The 19,316-nt window shown below is 37.4% G+C and overlaps 1 protein-coding gene and 2 long non-coding RNA genes across 6 annotated transcripts in view; 2 read left to right on the forward strand and 1 right to left on the reverse strand.

Annotated features, from left to right (window-relative positions):
* The window catches only part of micu1 (mitochondrial calcium uptake 1), a 101,051-nt gene that overhangs the window by 58,444 nt on the left and 23,291 nt on the right, over positions 1-19,316 (forward strand). For all 4 annotated transcript variants that reach the window (NM_001083833.1, XM_068212871.2, XM_073919636.1 and 1 more), the window contains 1 exon segment: positions 17,205-17,319. In NM_001083833.1, coding sequence (NP_001077302.1) covers positions 17,205-17,319 — 115 coding nt within the window.
* On the reverse strand, positions 1,593-3,849 carry LOC141377112 (uncharacterized). Its single transcript, XR_012389119.1, has 3 exons — positions 3,026-3,849; positions 2,773-2,980; positions 1,593-2,727 (listed from the first exon to the last, which is right to left on the reverse strand). It is a non-coding gene; the product is annotated as an uncharacterized lncRNA (long non-coding RNA).
* Positions 8,534-13,337, forward strand: LOC141377104 (uncharacterized). The gene is made up of 2 exons (XR_012389109.1): positions 8,534-12,340; positions 12,396-13,337. It is a non-coding gene; the product is annotated as an uncharacterized lncRNA (long non-coding RNA).

Genomic DNA, 19,316 nt, shown 5'->3' on the forward strand with positions numbered 1-19,316 from the left:
CAATAAAAGTCACTTTGTTAAATTGTAGAGTTGAATTTTAACATCAAATGTCGACAGAGCAGAGATCAACATCCCATAATGCAATTCACAGACATAAATAAACCGAAAAATAAAACTTTTGAATAACCAAAAAATATAGAGAAAGTTCATTAATAGATATTTTTTAGTTTAACATGTTTTGGATTTGTTTTTTACTACAATTATTAGTTGTTTTTTGTGTCCCTACCACTTAAAACCTTAGATTAAATTAAGGTTGATGTAAAATAATAAGATAAAAATAATAATAATAATTAAATGTATCTACTCGAGTTGCATGGAATGGAACGCTTTAGGTATAATATATAATATTTTATATAATATTTTTATTAATCTATAGCACAAACACTTCCAGACCAAGATATTATTCTTATAATACTTATAAAATGTAATGACCTTTGTCAAGCCCTGCTAATCAATGTTTCCAAACAGTATTCCCTCATCTGCTGTTGCTAGTTCAAACAGGTAGACCCAGCTCAAACTCACGCCATTGGTTGAGCCCAAAAGTCAAACATCTGTATAGCAAACACAACCATGTTTAAAATATTTATTCAAGCATTTAATGGCTTACGTACAGTCCATGTTTATTCTACTGCTAGCATAACATCAACCAAATAAAACGCTTTGTCCTAAAGCCTTTTAGTTATTTGAAAGTAGGCGTTACTAGTCACCTTTACTCAATATTTAGGATGCACCCAGACACACACATACACATTGGTTTTGGTGGTTTATAAGGACTCTACATAGGTGCAATGTATTTTATACAGTAAAAAACACTTATTATATGCTCTCAACAACTAGGGCATATACTCATGCCAATATACAAAGTTTAGTCTCCATAAATCACTGAAACAGCACACACACTCACACACACACACACACACACACATACACACACACATTGTTTTTGGTCATTTATGAGAACTCTCTATAGATGTAATGTGTTTTATATCCATGCCATTATACAAATTTTTGTCCCCATAAATTACTAAAACCAACACACACACACACACACACACACACACACACACACACACACACACAGGTTTAGTGGTTTATAAGGACTCTCTATAGGGGTAATGTATTATATACAATGCAAACTTTTTTTATTATACTGCTTCTTTAGTCCTCATGAATCACTAAAACCAGCACACACATGCATACTGGTTTTAGTGGTTTATGAGGACTCTCCATAGGCACAATGTATTTTCTACGGTAAAAAACATGTAAATATGCCCTCAACACCTAGCTCATACCTATGCCTTTATACAAATTTCAGTCCCCATAAACCACTGAAACCAACACACACAAACACACATTGGTTTTAGTGGTTTATAAGGACTCTCTATAGGGGTAATGTACTTTATACAGTAAAAACGTTTGTATTATACTGCTTATTTAGTCCTCATGTATCACTGAACCCAGCACACACACTCACAAATTAGTTTTGAGGGTTTATGAGGACTCTACATAGGTGTAATGTTTTTTTATACAATAAAAACGCTTGTATATGCCCTCAACACCTAGGGCATACCTATGCCATTATACAATTTTTTGTCCTCATGAACCACTGAAACCAATCCACACACACACAAACATACAGGTCATGTTCAAACGCATCTAGACAGGTAGACAGACTAATGCACCACACCTCAGTTTGCACAGGACATCAGAGCGGCGTTGAAGACTCTGAATTAATCTGAATTGATCTAGAAGGTTCTTTCTTTCCAATCTGCTGACGCCCACACTCTGTGCCACTGCCCACCCACCACTCAAGGTCTAGTGTGTGCACATGTGCAGTATAGGGTCTGTTATAGGATGGTGTTGAGGGAGGCCAGCTGCCGTTTCTCCCTGCTGAATTATTGAGCGTAGAGACTCTTTGTGTGACGTCCAGAGAAAGCAGGAGCGCGTGCTATGTGCATGCATGTTCACATGCTACATGTGCATGAATAATGCAGCACGGAGGATCAGATAAGTGAGCCGTAGACCTTGGTCAGGACAATGGTGTTTTTAATTTGAGGTTGGAATGAGAATGAAGTGGTGAGGGGTAGAAGTGCAGGGTGGACCGTTCTGTTATATTATATGGCTGGGTAACTAACTTCAATACTTTTAGACGCCAACCGAATTACTGTAGAGTATCGAAAATGGTATCAAATCTCTATACCTAAAATGGAGCACTCTGAATACTACATGAATAATGCAGCTAAAATTACGTACCAAATTTTGATACCTAAAATAGAGCACTCTGATTACTACATAAATAATGCAGCCATAATTACCAAAATTTTGTATCAAATTTCGATACCTAAAATAAAGCACTGTGAATACTACATGAATAATGAAGCCAAAATTTTTTTACTAAATTTCGATACCTAAAATAGAGCACTCAGAATACTACATGAATAATGCTGCCAAAATTACGTACCAAATTTCGATACCTAAAATAGAGTACTCTGATTACTACACGTACCAAATATCGATACCTAAAATAGAGCACTCTGATTACTACATGAATGATGCAGCCGTAATTACCAAAATTTTGTATCAAATTTCGATACCTAAAATAAAGCACTGTGAATACTACATGAATAATGAAGCCAAAATTTTTTTACTAAATTTCGATACCTAAAATAGAGCACTCAGAATACTACATGAATAATGCAGCCAAAATTACGTACCAAATTTCGATACCTAAAATAGAGTACTCTGATTACTACACGTACCAAATATCGATACCTAAAATAGAGCACTCTGATTACTACATGAATGATGCAGCCGTAATTACCAAAATTTCGTACCAAATTTCGATACCTAAAATGGAGTACTCCGATTACTACATGAATAATGAAGCCAAAATTTTTTTACCAAATTTCGATACCTAAAATATAGCACTCGGAATACTATATGAATAATGCAGCCAAAATTACGTACCAAATTTCGATACCTAAAATAGAGTACTCTGATTACTACTCGTACCAAATTTCGATACCTAAAATAGAGTACTCTGATTACTACACGTACCAAATTTCGATACCTAAAATATAGCACTCTGATTTGTGGCCCTCGCCTTAATTTGAAAGTCTAATGCTAGTGCGGCCCACGAGTTTGATATGTTTAGCACTTAACAGTGTTGTGTGCAGAGCTGAACGAACCCACCAATCACAGTGGGGTATATGGCTCTTGGCGGCGGGACATCCGCTGGGCTTGATGCAGGCAGAGAAACAATTCTCAGTGAAAGTTGCAGCAGCACTGCCATGGAGTGTTTCCTTCCGTGCCTGCTGGCTGCCTCTTTTTTCATTGTGCACAAGCGGACATTTGTCCCAGCGTGCTTCATTCACAACACTTCAAAAAAGTTTTAAAGTTGCTGCCCAGCAGGTCATTATTAACATAGAAATGTATATAAATCAGTGCTTTGAGCAGGATCTTGCCCGATTCTGTTCTGGGAAATGTCAGATATTTGTATTATTCTTTACAGTATTTATTTTAATTGATACGGCATTTACTTGTGCGCAGTGAATACCTTTATGTGTGTGTGTGTGTGTGTGTGTGTGTGTGTGTGTGTGTGTGTGTGTGTGTGTGTGTGTGTGTGTGTGTGTGTGTGTGTGTGTGTCTGTGTGTGTGTGTGTGTGTGTGTCTGTGTGCGTGTGCGTGTGCGTGTGAGTGTGAGAGAGAGAGAGTGAGTGTGAGTGCAGCGAATGCTGTGTGTATTGTGTCTGCGCACAGTTAAAGCAAAATCACTCTCATTGGTTGATGGTTATTGTTTTGCGCGCAGTGAGCAGAAAAGAAATCAAAGTGATGCGTACGCGGCGGGATAAAAGAAAAATAAGGAAGTCAATGCAGCCTAATGTAGTCATCTGCAGTTACACTTCGACACCTGTCCGTCAGCATTAAGAGTCATGGCGGATAACGGTACGTCTTATTATTATTATTATTATTATTACTATTTATTACCGATTGATTTATTTTCTTGTTCATTTTTTATTTTGTTAAATTTTTTATCTTCTCAAATCTCTTAATTAATTTTTTTTTTTACACAAAATAAGATGGAAAAAAATGTAAATTAATAATTAATTATATAATTAATTTCTTGTGGAAAAACTGCGGGCCAGCTTCACCAAGACTTCAGGTCAATTAAGTTTAAGACCCCTGCTTTACATGATTGATCCATTTATACAAAAAATATTTACAGAAGGGGAAGTGGATGTTATATTTATAAATAGGCAGAAATGCTGTTGATTAAAAAAATATGTTGGAAGAAATGGACTTTAAAATATGTGGCTAAGAAATAACTTTTGTAGCAAGCAAAAAACTAATTCTAATAGACCAACGGGACCATTACAAAAATCTAAAAGTGTTTAAATTTCATTTATAAGGGTCTTAAAAGCCTTAAATTTGACTTGATATAACCTGCAGAAACCCGGATGTAATCATAGTTCATCTGTAGTTATACCATAGTGTCCTTCCCTCCAAAAATCGAATGTTATTTCTGTTGCTTTCAAAATTGGGATGAAATGTGGTCAGCGTCTGATCTCTGGCAACTCAAGAAGACGAATGTTCCTCCTCTCTGTCTCCTTCTGTGTCTCTTTCTGTCCTTCTGAAGTGGAAACCTGTGCCTGTGCTTTAGATCTCTCTGCATGCTCTGCGCTGAATGCCTGCGACTGACTGACGGGCCGCTGTTGGGATGGGGTTTGTAGCACCCCCTGGCTGCGCTCAGTGACATCACAGTTTGCCCTGGATCCAGGAGCACATGCTCTCTTTCTTAAGGCCTATAACTGCATGAGCACTAAGCACACAGCATGAGTCGACTAACTTTAGGTCAGATGTTATTTTTTGACAGTCCCTCAGACGCTTTGATCATGTGACCCCTAACGGGAGGGGCATTGCCTGCTTATGTGTAGGATGCTAATATGGCTGCCGCCGTGGAAACCGGTCTGATGTTCTGTGACTGACCTTACTTTGACCTTTCTGGTTCGGTGGGTGCCTTCCATGACCTGTGCTGGAGAGGTGTAAATGGGAAACCAACATGAATGCTTTACATTATTTTGTTTTATATACCATTTGTTATAAGATGTCAAATAAGTCTCTGATGTACCTAGAGTGTGTTTGTGAAGTTTCAGCTCAGGTTATCACACAAATAAGGGTTTATAAGTCTTTGAAGCTGCCCCTTTTAGGCTTTTAATCCAAATCGTGCCATTTTGGTGACTGTCGCTTTAAATTCAAATGAGATTGTTCTCTTTTCAAAAGAGGGCGGAGCTACGAATGCCTATGTGTCAGCATAACGGCAGATTCTTCTTAGTCTTTGACTTTATCTTCACCGAACTCTAATGGCGGACAGCTGCTTCTCACTCAGGGCTGTGTATGCTAATGAGGGAGAGATCATCACTAATGGGCGGGGATTTTCAAACGGAGAATGTCAATCAAAGTGTTTCTGCAGACCTTTTATGAAGTGTGATTATAAAGAATAGAATTATGTCATTTTTACCATTACAGGCTGGTTGTATTCGCACATTGTTGCCACACAACTGTGTTTAAACCCCTTATAATAGTTCTTTTTGCATAATAGGTCCCCTTTAAATCTGTCATTTCATTGAAAATTAAAAGTATGTGATCATTTAGTCGTCAATATGTCATAAACCTTTTTTTTTTTTTTTTTTAAGAAAACTATATTCTAAACAATGCGCATGCTGTTACTCGTCATATCATCACAGTGAGATTTAGCGAAATTGCGCAATAATATCCTCAAGAATAATCCATGTGCATTACTGTTCATGTCTTTTGAAGCCTGATGTGTTTGTTTTGAACCAAGCAAAAGTTTAGTTTAATTTTTGCGAATTTAAAAAAAAGAAATTTAACCAATGTTTTAATCAAACGCTGATCATTTTTGACCTTTTGTCTTGTGGTGGTGTTGGAGACTGTACAAAACAGACAAAACGAGGGGGATGATGGGTGTGAAATATGGGAATTACAGGAAAATTGCAACCTGTAGACTCCCCTAGTATGAATGCCAGCAAAATATGCATAGGCCCAGTCAGCATGAATGGTCAGATATCGTCCGTTTATGCCATTTTGTAAATACATGTGATGTCGCAACATGCGATAAAAGATTTATGTTGCATGTTAAAACAAGTTTTTGTCTTAATCATCTGCGACAGTGTTGCACAAAACTAATATTTTAGAAACCGTTTCTTGTTCCGTAACGTTGCAGCTAAACAACACCATGAACTACTATAGCAATGATCACCTCAGGTACTGATTATGTGCGTTATTCAGTGTTTAATGCTACCAATGTGAGTTTGACCACCATTTTAGTCCATGTGCAAAGTCTGATGTGTTTGTGTTGCACAAAAATTTTAGTTTGATATTATTCATGATTTTTCACCAATGTTTCAATCAAACTCTGACCATTTTTGACATTTTGCCTTTTGGTGGTGTTGGAGACTACAAAACGAACAAAACGGGAGTGGTAATGGATGTAAAATATGGAAATTTCAGGAAAAATGCAACCGATAGACTCCCCTAGTATGAATGCTGACAAAATATCATAAGCCCAAGTCAGCATTAATGGTCAGATATCAACCCTTTTTACGCCATTTTGTTAATACACGATGCCGCATCATGCTATTTTTTGCGTGTTATAATTAGTTTTTTTTCCTAATCATCTGCAACAGCAATGCGTAAAACTAATATTTTAGGAATATTTTAGTTTCTATTTCTGTGACGTCACTGCAAAACAACACCATAAATGTCTATGACAATGATCACCTCAGGTACTGATTAAGTGCGTTATTCAGTGTTAAATGCTACTAATGTGATTTTGACCACCATTTTAGTCCATGTGCATGACTTTTCAATCTTGATGTGTTTTGTGTTGAACCAAGCAAAAGTTTAGTTTGATCTTTTTCATGATCCTTCACCAATGTTTCCATCAAACTTGAACCATTTTTGACCTTTTGCCTTTTGGTGGTGTTGGAGACTGTACAAAACGAACAAAACAGAAGGGATTATGGATGTGAAATATGGGAATTACAGGAAAAAGGAAACCGGTAGACTCCCCAAGTATGAATGCCGGCAAAATATGCATAAGCCCAGTCAGCATGAATGGTCAGATATTGTGCGTTTTCACCATTTTGTAAAGACATGCGATGCCGCATCATGCTATCTTTTGCATGGTATAATTAGTTTTTTTCCTAATCATCTGCGACAGTGATGCGCAAAACTAATATTTTAGAAATATTTTAGTTTCTATTTCTTTGACGTCACTGCAAAACAACATCATAAACGTCTATGACAATGTTCTCCTCTGGTACTGATTATGTGCGTTATTCAATGTTAAATGCTACCAATGTAACTTAGACCACCATTTTAGTCCATGTGCATGTCTTTTAAAGCCTGATATGTTTGTGTTGCAAGAAAACAACATGTTTTCCTATAGTTTTTAGAGATAGGGCGCCTCCATTTTGGAATATTGCTGTGTCTGACGTCACGGGGTTGGTTTCGTTCCCTCAGCTGAACAGATACATTGATAGTTATGCACTAAACACGTAGACTGCAAAACCTAATTTAACGCAATGCATGAAGTTGTGGACGTGGAGGACAAATACAACCATCAGATGCGTGTCTAATATATAAAAATATATTTATTCTATTTTTCAAAATTAGGCTTTGCAGTCTCCGTGCATCACTTCCACTTTAACAATGTTAAATGTATAGTAATTAGATTATAATCCTACCATTTCATCAGGAATGCAGTGGCTGGTATTTAAATGAGTGGCTTGTATTTAAATATTTCTGTCCTGTCGTGTAATGTTTGGTGCAGACGGCCAATTTGCTTGTAGCTGGAATCTTGTTCACTTTACATATATTTAGGACACATTGTTAGGCTGTATGGTATGGTCGGAGACTGGTTTTCTGAAACACACCAATCTGAATGAGGAGTGTTTTCAATCTAAAACGCACTACTGTAAACACAGCCTCAAACTTCACACACGCACACTCAGACTACTCTCTGAAATCTGAGCTCTGGCATTAATGAAGCAGAACTGCTGATAAATTGTAACAACGTTTGTTAAATTACAGCTCAGCAGAACAGCTGACGTTACTCACACAATGCATTGTTTGGATCAAACACAAAGAACTGCCATTTCTCAGTTCAGCCCGTGTAGTTGGTATAAAGCTCCCTGTGTATTTGGGAAACTGGTTCCTGTGAAGTTGCTCCAAAAAGTCCCACAGAGACACCGAGCAGTCTTACTTCCAGCACTGCCTTCGTACTGCAGAGGAAGGAGAGAAGCTGAAGACATGTACCAGAGAATTAAAGGGATAGTTCACCCAAAAATGGAAAATTCGGTCTTGAATTACTCACTTTGTACTCGTTTTAAACATGGATGAGTTGCTTTCTTCTGTTGAACACAAAATAAGTTACTTTAAAAAAGGGAGGTAAACTTTTTATACAGCTTTTCCTTCAGCTAACGTTTCAATGGGTCTAAAGGCTATTAAAAGAGTGACTTTTAAGCTGTGATTAGACTGCAGTGAAACATCTTTAAAGAATTCCTGAAGAACATAGGGGTGAAGCTCAGGAATTTGCCCAGCCCCTTGCATAGGCTTGTTTGCTAGTGCCATTGGACACAGACCAAAAAAACTGCTGTACTCCTCATGTGTCTGCGCTTGCTCTCTCTATCCTTTTCACATAAACCGCGGCACTGAAGATTAATCAAGCTGTCTTCTCAAGAAAGGAGCCACAATTGAAATGATTGTAACCTTTAAATGAAAGTTAAATACAGAGTAGTGTGTGCCACTGACATACACACTACAGCTTTGTTCACTCGATAGAGTCATTTTCAATGGGAGCAATTTGGAGCATTGGAAATGCTTGAAATAATTTGACCAATCAGGAAAAGCTGTAGGCGGGGCAAAAATCTCAGTGCAATTGTAACTGCTATGTGATATAATGCCTTATATGGCATATCTGGTTTCTCTCTCTCTCTCTGTTATGGATTTTTGAGCTCCTATTCACAAAACATTTTAAAGCTTAACTTGCCGATTAAGGGTAAAAACATAAATAACCGGCGCGTCTACATTTTGAGCTTTTTTTTTTTTGAGTATTTCACAAAGCATTTTAGCTCTAAAACTAGCTCATGAAACAGTAAAACATTTGAAAGTATAGTAGAGAGGACTCCTAAACCTCAAAGACCAAGGGACTATCCTAAAACTCAGTCCTTAAAACTAACCTTAAAGTCTGTTTTTAGCTGAATATTTCTTATTTACTGAGAAAAATGGCAGCTATGGCATGTGTATAGCGTGGAAAGCCTAATGTTAAGTAAATTAGAAGCACATTTTTAATTTAGGGTAGTTTTATTGTATTTTTATTTCATTTTTTTATAATAATTTCTGTGTTTTGTAATCAATTTTTTGTGAAATTTACTCTCTGGTATTGGTATACAGTAGCTGTTAATCAAATGACAAAATTGTGTCAAACTATCAAGCATTAAATGACTAAATTACTTTAAAATTGTAACACTTTAAAGCAGTGCTCACCAAACTTGTTCCTGGAGGGCCGGTGTCCTGCAGATTTTACCTCCAACCCTAATCAAACACACCTGAGCAAGCTAATCAAGGTCTTACTAGGTATACTTGAAGCATTCAGGCAGGTGTGTTGAGGCAAGTTGGAGCTAAACCCTGCAGGGACACCGGACCTCCAGGACAGAGATTGGTGACCCCTGCTTTAAAGGAACAGTTCACCAAAAAAATTCACCAAAAGTTTACCATTCATTTGTTTCAAACTTTTATGAGTTTCTTCTGTACTGAAAGGAAACCTGCAACCATAAACTTCTATGATATTAAATTAAAAAAACTTCTCATTAAAGTTTTATTTGAAAGTATTCTTCAGACTATAATCGTAAAACCAAAATGTATTATTGTTGCATCTATAATTGTTATGCAGTTCAAAACATAGGATATGAATGAGTCTGAATGTAGAAGAAGCCTACTTTAGCAATGCACTGCTTTTGTTTTGCTCTGAAATACAACATTTGAATGTTTGTAAAACAAACAAACAAACAAAAAAACGTCTATTGTACAATGCACTGATATTATGTAGTTTAAAAATACAATATATTAACATTTTAATGTAGAAAAAGTCAACGTGGGTGTCTTCAGGAGCAAAAATACAGCATATGCGCTCTTATATGCAGTTGTGTTATCACTCATATAGCAAGTCAAATCTCTCCGGCCCTTCGTTTGGGATGCTTTTCATGACTAACTAATTGTATAGCCCTGCCTTACAGGTTTACAGCATTCTTCAAAATACATTATTTTGCTTTCATTAAACTCATGAATGTTTGAAACCACTTGAAGAAGTGTAAATAGTGAGCAAATTTTCCATTTTTTTTGGGTGAAGTGTCCTTTTAAAGTACACATGAAATCAAAACTAACCATATTGATTTTCTTAGCTCACATTGCTAGTTTTGTGCTGAACAATTCATCTGTGCATGTCATTAAGAAAAAAAAAAGTTGGCTCTTATAATCTCAATTTTGAAATCTGAAAGTGCTGTTTGTTTTGAGTTAAATTTTCAGATTAGGTCTGTCTGACATATTGGGCGTGGCTAACATACTTAACCACGCCCCTCCAGTTGTCAGCTTTGACAACAAACAGAAATGGTGAGGAGGAGGAGGAGTCTGTTTGGTTGTAATAACTCTCCTCAAACCCTTTCCCAGATCTTTCTGATTGAAATGCCTACTTTACTACATCCAATCAGCTCGCAGTAGAAAAAAAAACAAGCCACACCCCCTGTTTTCTCATTTAGTATTCTGTTTCTCACAATATGAAAAAAAACAGCTTCCAGCTCATGCGGACTTTAAATGCTGTTCAGCATGTTGCATTATGTGTAATACATGTTGTTGGTGCAAATGTTATTTGTAATACAATGTTTATGTTGTGGTTGCGGCTGATTAATATCATATAAGAGGCATTTGTGTAAGCTAATTAGCAAAGTACTCCAAACTGCTATTCAGCTCTTTCAGCTCAACATACTGATGCAAGATCAGCTGAATCAACTCTTTCCGCATTTACTCTCTCTTAAAAACATGGACAGTTTACTGCTAATGTCTTCATTAATTTGTTTCGGTGTCATATCGTGTCATCACCTGCTTTTAATTAAGAGTTTCATCAACCAGTTCTCCTATAATTTCCTGGTCAAAATGAACAGCTTGTCTCAGCAGACATAACCTTCAGAGAGCGAACATGCTTTGTAGCTTGAAATCAGACTGCCGTTTTGTAGGAAAAACAAGAAAATTAATTATAATATAAATTAAAATAATAATTTTGGTATCAGGTTTGTCTAGATTTAACACAAACATAAAAAAACACACAAAAAATGCTGGGTTCCACACATCATGTTGTTCCAACACAGTTAATTTGGCCATAATGACCAGTGTTACATTTGGAGGACAAAGGGGAAAGCTTACAAGTCTAGGAGCACCATCCCAACTGTGAAGTATGGGGGCGGCAGCATCATGTTTTGGGACTGTTGTGCTGTAGGAGGGACTGGTCCACTTCATAGCATAGATGGCATCATGAAGAAAGAACAGTATGTAGAAATACTGAAGCAACATCTCAACACATCAGCCAGGAAATTTAAACTTGGCCACAAATGGGTCTTCCAAACAGACCATGACCCTAAGCATACTGCCAAATGAGTTAAAATGTGCTTTAAGGTCAGCAGAGTGAATGTTTTGGAGTGGCCATCACAAAGCCCTGATCGCAATCCTATAGAAAATTTGTGGGCAGAGTTGAAAAAGCTTGTGCGTGCAAGACAGCCTACAAATCTGACTCAGTTACATCAATTCTGTCAGGAGGAACGGGCCAAAATGTCTGCAAACTATTGTGAGAAGCTTGTGGAAGAATACCCAAAACATTTGACTAAAGTTGTATAGTTTAAAAGCAAAGCTAAAAAAAAAATAAAAAAATACCAAAGAAGTGTGTGTAAACTTTTGACTGTCTAGAAATTAATCAAAAATTCTCCCCAAAAAAATTCTCTCATTGTTCTGGCATTTAGCAAATGTAAATCACTTAGGTAATCCTAACAGACCTAAAATAGTAAACATTTAAGTATGATTTACCATCAGACATGGTTATGTTCCTTTTTTAGTGTGTATGAAAACTTCTGGTTTCAACTAAATAATACTATTTATAAATTATACTACAAGGTTATGGGTTAAAAATGAGTTAAAACACTAATTTAAGAAAATAAATATCAACCAATTAAATGAAAAATAAAAATAATGTCTGTAATCTGTCTATCATCTTTAAGTTCTAATTGTGTACCTAATTGATACCAAATTCTATTTTAATGTTGATGTTGTAGTGTATTGCTTGCTTGTGTGTTTGACATCCATACTACCATAATGCTGCATAAGACTGCATCTCTAAAGTGTCTCTGAAGGTGACAGTAGGGACACAGTGAGCCTGAAGCCTCTTAGTCTATATACACACACACACACACACACACAAACACACACACTTGCTTTTGTCAGCTTCTACTGCCACACCTGCGAGCTGCTTTAACAGATTCCAACTCCGAGCAGCTTCAGAGATGCTACAAAAATAACCTTGACCCCAGCCTACACACTTTACCCTGTTGTCAAATTAGCACTTTATAAACTGCAGCAAATCACAGACTTGTGCTTGACTTTTACAAGTAATCTAATCAGTGTTTTTGAGATGATGTTTATATGCTTGGCTCAGTGGTTAGCACTGTCGCCTCACCGCAAGAAGGTTGCTGGTTCGAGTCCCGGCTGGGTCAGTTGGCATTTCTGAGTGGAGTTTGCATGTTTTCCCCATGTTGGCGTGGGTGTCCTCTGGGTGCTCCGGTTTCCCCCACGTTCCAAAGACGTGGTATAGGTGAATTGAATAAACTAAATTGGCCATAGTGTATGTGTGTGATTGAGTGTGTATGGATGTTTCCCAGTACTGGGTTGCAGCTGGAAGGGCATCCACTGTGTAAAACATATGCTGGATAAACAGTGGTTCATTCCGCTGTGGTGACAAAGAGACTAAACTGAAGGATAATGAATGAATGGTCCAAAGTGTACTTTTGTTTAGTGTATGTTTCCATCCACACATTTCTATACGCGCTTTGGAAAATCGCATAAAAAATGCTTGATGGAAGAGTAGATTTTAAAAATACACATAAAAAAAACCTATGCACAGGATAAAACTTTCTATCTTATAAGAGAAAAAAATGTGCAAAAAAAAAAAAAAAACACTTTTACTGAATAAATTCCAGTATGTGCATCAAAAAAAAAAACGATTGTTTATATTGTCTGTGAAGTGAGACATATACACAGATTTTTTCCTTTCACTTTTGTCAGTTGGTGAAGTTTGTTCCTCACCACTGGCTTACGTGGTTTGGACTTGTGGAGCTGCGCATTGATGGATTTGCTCTTCAGTGTTTGGACTTTCAGCAGTGAAAATTAAACCACACTGAACTGAACTTCAACTCAATTCAGTTAAATTTCCCAGAACTTTTATGTTAAGCTTCTATGACACAATTTGGGTTGGACGATGTTGACCAATTTGGCATCGTACGATGTCTAATTTGAAACATCACGATGGCATCGGCGTCATAGGGTGGGGGTGGTTGTTGTTGTTAAATATCAATTAGTACATAACAAATTAAATAATTGTTGCCTACCGTTTTCACTACCTGACCCACATGATCTTTGCTTTACCCATAACCAAATCATAAATAAATAGTTAGGAAACCGCCTAATACTCAGTAGGTACTGCATTTGAATTTAAACGTACTATTCGGCCGTTAGAAAAGTACGTTCTATACAGTTTGAATGTGAAAAGTATGAATGGAATTCGGACGTACTACATCCGCCATTTTGTCATGATCACGTGACCTACCTGCGTCAGTTGCGTCGCTTTACTCCCATTTATGTATTCGCTCGCGGGGCATCATGGGATAAAGCAGCATGCATGGGATGCGCACTCCAGAATCTCCCTGGAAGTAGTAAGTCATCCGGGTACTTCTCGCCTGCTGATTTTCGAATTCTAAGAATTCGAACATACTACTCGGCTCGCATACTGATTTTAGCGTACTATATAGTATGGAAGTATGCCGTTTCGAACGCAGCCTATGTAAAATTTAACACAGCTCATGAAAAGACCGTTATTGTTACTAGGATGACATGCAAATAATAAGTTATATACCAATATAAATGTGGGGCGGGGCGATAAATCACGATGCCGGCTCAGCATTGTGAAGTTTGTCGGCCATCGGCACAACCCTAGACACAAGTTACATTGTAAAAGAGCTATAGAAATGAGGAATAATTGAATTGAATCAGTTTTTTATTGAGAAATTTGCAATAGCTAGAGCAAGCTGTTTAAATAAGTCTTAACACTAAAAATAGAATCAATAGCAGCAGCAGCTCAATGATCGGCAAACAAACGCAGCTAATAGGAGTTTTAGAGGCAAAATGCTTTCCTTTTTTTGGCTCTGGTGAAGATTTAGGCATGTGTCGTGTTATCAGATTGTGTTAATGTTGTCATAAATGGTATAAACAGTATGTGCGGGATGCTTCATAAATGTGTGAGCTCGCATGGTGTGATAAAAGAGCTGGGGGATAGTTCTGTATATGTGTTTGTGTGGCCTGATTGTGTAATGGTCAGGTTGTTTTAATGCATTTTTTCTTCCTCTTACACACTGATGGGATCCACCCCAGACTGAGGTAACACAGTACAGCAACAGCAACTTTGTTGTGTAGTATATGTGTGTGTTTGTGTTTACGTCCACACACGAGGGTCCCAATGAGTGTCTTTTAAATGTCTTTTTGTCAAAAACAGGTTGAAACTGTTTATTTAAACAGTTTTTGCGTAAAATGCAAACCAGTTTACTGCAGAAATGTCAAATGCAGTGTCATCTGGTGATTTGTGAAATCAGTGATTTTAGCACTGTTTTTTTCTAGAACTACGTGAGCTGCCTGTATAAAGGTTTTTATCACATGATATTTGGTTTTAGATCACATTCAAGTCTCTTTATTCAAGCATTTGAACAGAGTTGAAGTCAGAGTTATTAGCCCTCTTAAATTATTAGCTCTACTGTATATTTTCCTCTCAATTTCTGTTTAACAGAAATATTTGTTCAGCACATTTTTGTGCTAGTTTTAATAACTAATTTCTAATACTACTAATACTAATCTTTGCCGTAATGACAGCACATAATATTTGACTAGGTATTTTTCAAGATACTGATATTCAGCTTAAAGTTTGGGCCCTATAATACAACCGGCGCAATAAAGCGCAAGACGTGTTTGGCACAGTCTGTTGTAATTTTTAGACCATTGCAACTAAAATTTTCACTATTTGCGCCACGTTTTTTATATGGCAAATCCATTTGGCCTCTTTGTGTGTTAAGGTGTGTTAAGGCGCATTGTTGGCTTGTTGCTATTTTGAGGAACTGAAATAGACAGCGCCATTGACCAACTAAAAGCTGCTCTAAAGTCCAGCGTTAAGGCTGATTTATACTTCTGCATCAATCGCATACGTGTTGTTTTGTGTTTACCTCATGGTTAAAGTTGTTGCACGTCCGCGGGTTCCGCCTCAAAATGAGCGAATTTAAGCCACTTTTACATTAAGGAAGCGTTCAAAAAAAAAACACCAGCGAAGAAACTTGACACAGAGAAACATAAATACCTACTGCCCGCTAGCATTTCGGAAGTGTTATTGCAGAGCAACAGAAACATCGCGCATAAGTATAAATTCACAGCAACGCGCGTTGCATGCGCCGTGGGTCACGCCGGTCACTTGACGCACAAATGGGTCGTGCGCCTATGCAAATCAAAACGCTTACACATTGCTTAATACACACAGGATCTACAGCAACACACAAATATCTTTACATATGAATCATTAAAGGATTAAAATGTTACAAAATTATTTTATACACAAGTATAAAAACCACTGCCTCCATCACCACAAGGAGCTTTTTCAGTTTATTCAAGACAATTTGCGTTGTTTGAAACAAATCTTTGAGCTCAACAAAAAAAAATAAATATGTAGGCTAATGGATGTCTTCAGAGAAGTACGTACAACACTGTTTCCTTATCCATGACAGTGAAAGAGTAAAAGTAAAGTAAAGAGAAAGTATAAGAGGCCGAATGGAGGAGGCTCGTTCTTTATCCTCGCACTTGCAGATGCTCGGTTTACAATTTCCTGCTAGTGAAGCGTTTAGTTTTTCCACTCACAAAGTTCGCCAGGTAAATAGCAACTGACTCTTAAAACACACTCAGTACTCATTAAACATAAGCCTGTAAGACCATGCGCAGGGTGCAGAAAGTATTTTTCCGTCAATAAAATAGCTAAAGTGGATTCGGACACGCCTTTAATGCTTTTGCGCCATGTGCTTTAGACTTTGCGCCTAGATCGTTAAAATAGAGACCTTAAAGGCTTAACTACGTTAATTAGGTTGTTGTAATTAGGCAAGTCATTGTATAATGATGGTTTGTTCTGTGGACAGTGAAAAAATATGTTGCTTAAGGGGGCTAATAATATTGACCTTTAAATGGTTTTACAAAAATTAAAAACTGCTTTTATTCTAGCCGAAATAAAACAAATAAGACTTTCTCCAGAAGAAGAAAAATATTATAGGAAATACTGTGAAAATTTTCCTTGCTCTGTTAAACATCATTTGGGAAATTTTTGAAAAAGAATAAAGAAATTCACAGGAGGACGAATAATTTCGACTTCAACTATTGGTATTTGTAGGTAGACAAAGATCTTGATTACAACATAGGATTTTCGGAAATACTGTTTAGCTTAGTATCCCACTTTGCTGAGTCATTTGTGACAGAAACCTCCTTTATTTGAACTTGCCAGTCATCCAAAAATGTACTGTAGTTTTAGACAGCTCACTTGGTTTTGAAACGTGTCCTATCATATGTGCTGTTCAGTAGGTGAAACTAATGAAATATTTGTTTTGGTTTCCTCTTTTGCTTGTGTCTTGTTCAACCCTGCCTCATTTGCATGACTCGAATGCATATTGTCCATGTTAGCATGCTAGTGGCCTTATCTTTGCTACTCTATTCAGTGTAATTTAGCTTTTAAACAGGATTCAGATGCTCCATATGATGTTAATAATCCTCTCTTTCTCTGTGGGCACCTGCAGAAGATCTCTCAGGACCGAGAAAAGTTTGCAGACGAGGACAGCATTTTCTACACTCTGGGGGAGTGTGGACTCATCTCTTTCTCCGACTACATCTTCCTCACGACTGTCCTCTCTAGTAAGTTTCTTAGTAAATCTCTTTTATTTTCATAGTCAGCATGACAGCATTTTTGGACCAAATACTGCCACCTATAGGCGAAGACTGTAGATTACACAAGACGCGACTCGTATAGTTTTGAATGAGGAGAAGTGTAACGGTCAAAATAGCGAATGAAGCCCTGCCTTCTAGTGCAGGAGCCAATCATTGATCGAGACAGACTGAGGATTCTTTGGGGGAGGGGGAGACCCAGACGTGAGTTTTTGCAGATTCTGTGTGATTGGAACGTTTAGAATGAAAATAAGTCAACTAACACACATATGTTTAGTTTTATTGGTGATTCTGCCAGAGCATACTGCCCTAAAGTCCCTTCAAAGATGGCCACCAAGTGAAATGACTTGCCTTAAAGGGACTTTGCTATAGGTCTGGATGAAAAATTACACAAAAACAAATGAATTCATTACTGGAGTATACATTGAAGTAATCAGACATGTTTGTCAATTGGTAGTTCAATTAGGATTCAAATTAGTGAAATTATAGTGTAGTTACAATAGCTGTGATTTACATCACTATGTCTTAATGCCCATTTTGAAGTATCTGATGAGAAACGATTGATGGAATGGCAAATTTTGAACAAAAATTCCTTGATTTGGGAAAAAAAAATGTTAAGGCTTATTGTGGTGATTTTAGACTTGAGGCGGAGGTGCAAATAAATTTGTAAACTCTGACCTAGTGAACATTACACCAGTGTGACTAATCAGATGTATCCATTATGCTTGCCGCTTTCACTGTTGGTTTCTTAGTTACCAATCTTACATTCAGCTTCTCTAAAAACTTGAGAGAAATGCATTAGGGCTGGGCAATATGACAAAATGCAATCTGGATAACTATTTTCCATATTGAACAAAAGCGATATATATATTTCAATTTAAGTTGTTAATGCTTGGAGATTTAAAAGAGTTTCCCAACAATTGCTGAAGACACAAAAATTAGAGGGTCCAATAAGTGGCATAAAATATTTTCAGCCGATTTATTTTTTGTGGTGGCCGAAACTATCAAATCTCTAATATCATCACACTTTTAGATTCCCATTGTTGCACATTTCTGCTGTGTGATTGGCTCTTGTGAAAGTCCAGAGCTTATCATTGGTATTAGTAGGGGCGGAGTGTTATTTTGCTGGTTATCAATCTCTTTTAGCAAGCTAACAGTAAGAGGAGTGTGGTTTGAACTGTTTTTACGAAGCTACTGGTACTACTGAGATTTGGAAATCATTTAAAGTTTTTCATCAAAATCCATCCATCCCAATTCAATCCATTCATCCACCCATCCATCCATCCCAATCCAATCCATCCATCCATCCATCCATCATCCATCCCAATCCAATACATCGATCCATCTATCCCAGTCCAATCCATCCATCTTAATCCAATATATCCCAATCCAATCAATCCCAATCTATCCATCCATTCCAATCCAATTTATACCAATCCATCTATCCATCACAGTCCCAATCCATCCATCCCAATTCAATCCTATCCATCCGTCCATCCATCCATCCATCCATCCATCCATCCATCCATCCATCCATCCATCCATCCATCCATCCATCCACCCATCCATCCATCCATCCCAATCCAATCCAATCCAATCCATCCATCCATCCATCATCCATCCCAATCCAATACATCGATCCATCGATCCCAGTCCAATCCATCCATCTTAATCCAATATATCCCAATCCAATCAATCCCAATCCATCCATCCATTCCAATCCAATTTATACCAATCCATCTATCCATCACAGTCCTTATCCATCCATCCCAATTCAATCCCATCCGTCCATCCATCCACCCACCCATCCATCCATCCCAGTCCAATCCATCCATTCATCCATCTCAATCTAATCCATCCATTCATCCATCCATTTATTCCAATCCGTCCGTCTATGCCAATATATCCTTCCCAATCCATCCATCCCTCCTTCCCTCCCTCCCAATCCATCCATCCATCCATCAATC

The sequence above is a fragment of the Danio rerio genome, chromosome 13, assembly GCF_049306965.1.
Source record: "Danio rerio strain Tuebingen ecotype United States chromosome 13, GRCz12tu, whole genome shotgun sequence".
Classification (NCBI taxonomy): domain Eukaryota; kingdom Metazoa; phylum Chordata; class Actinopteri; order Cypriniformes; family Danionidae; genus Danio; species Danio rerio.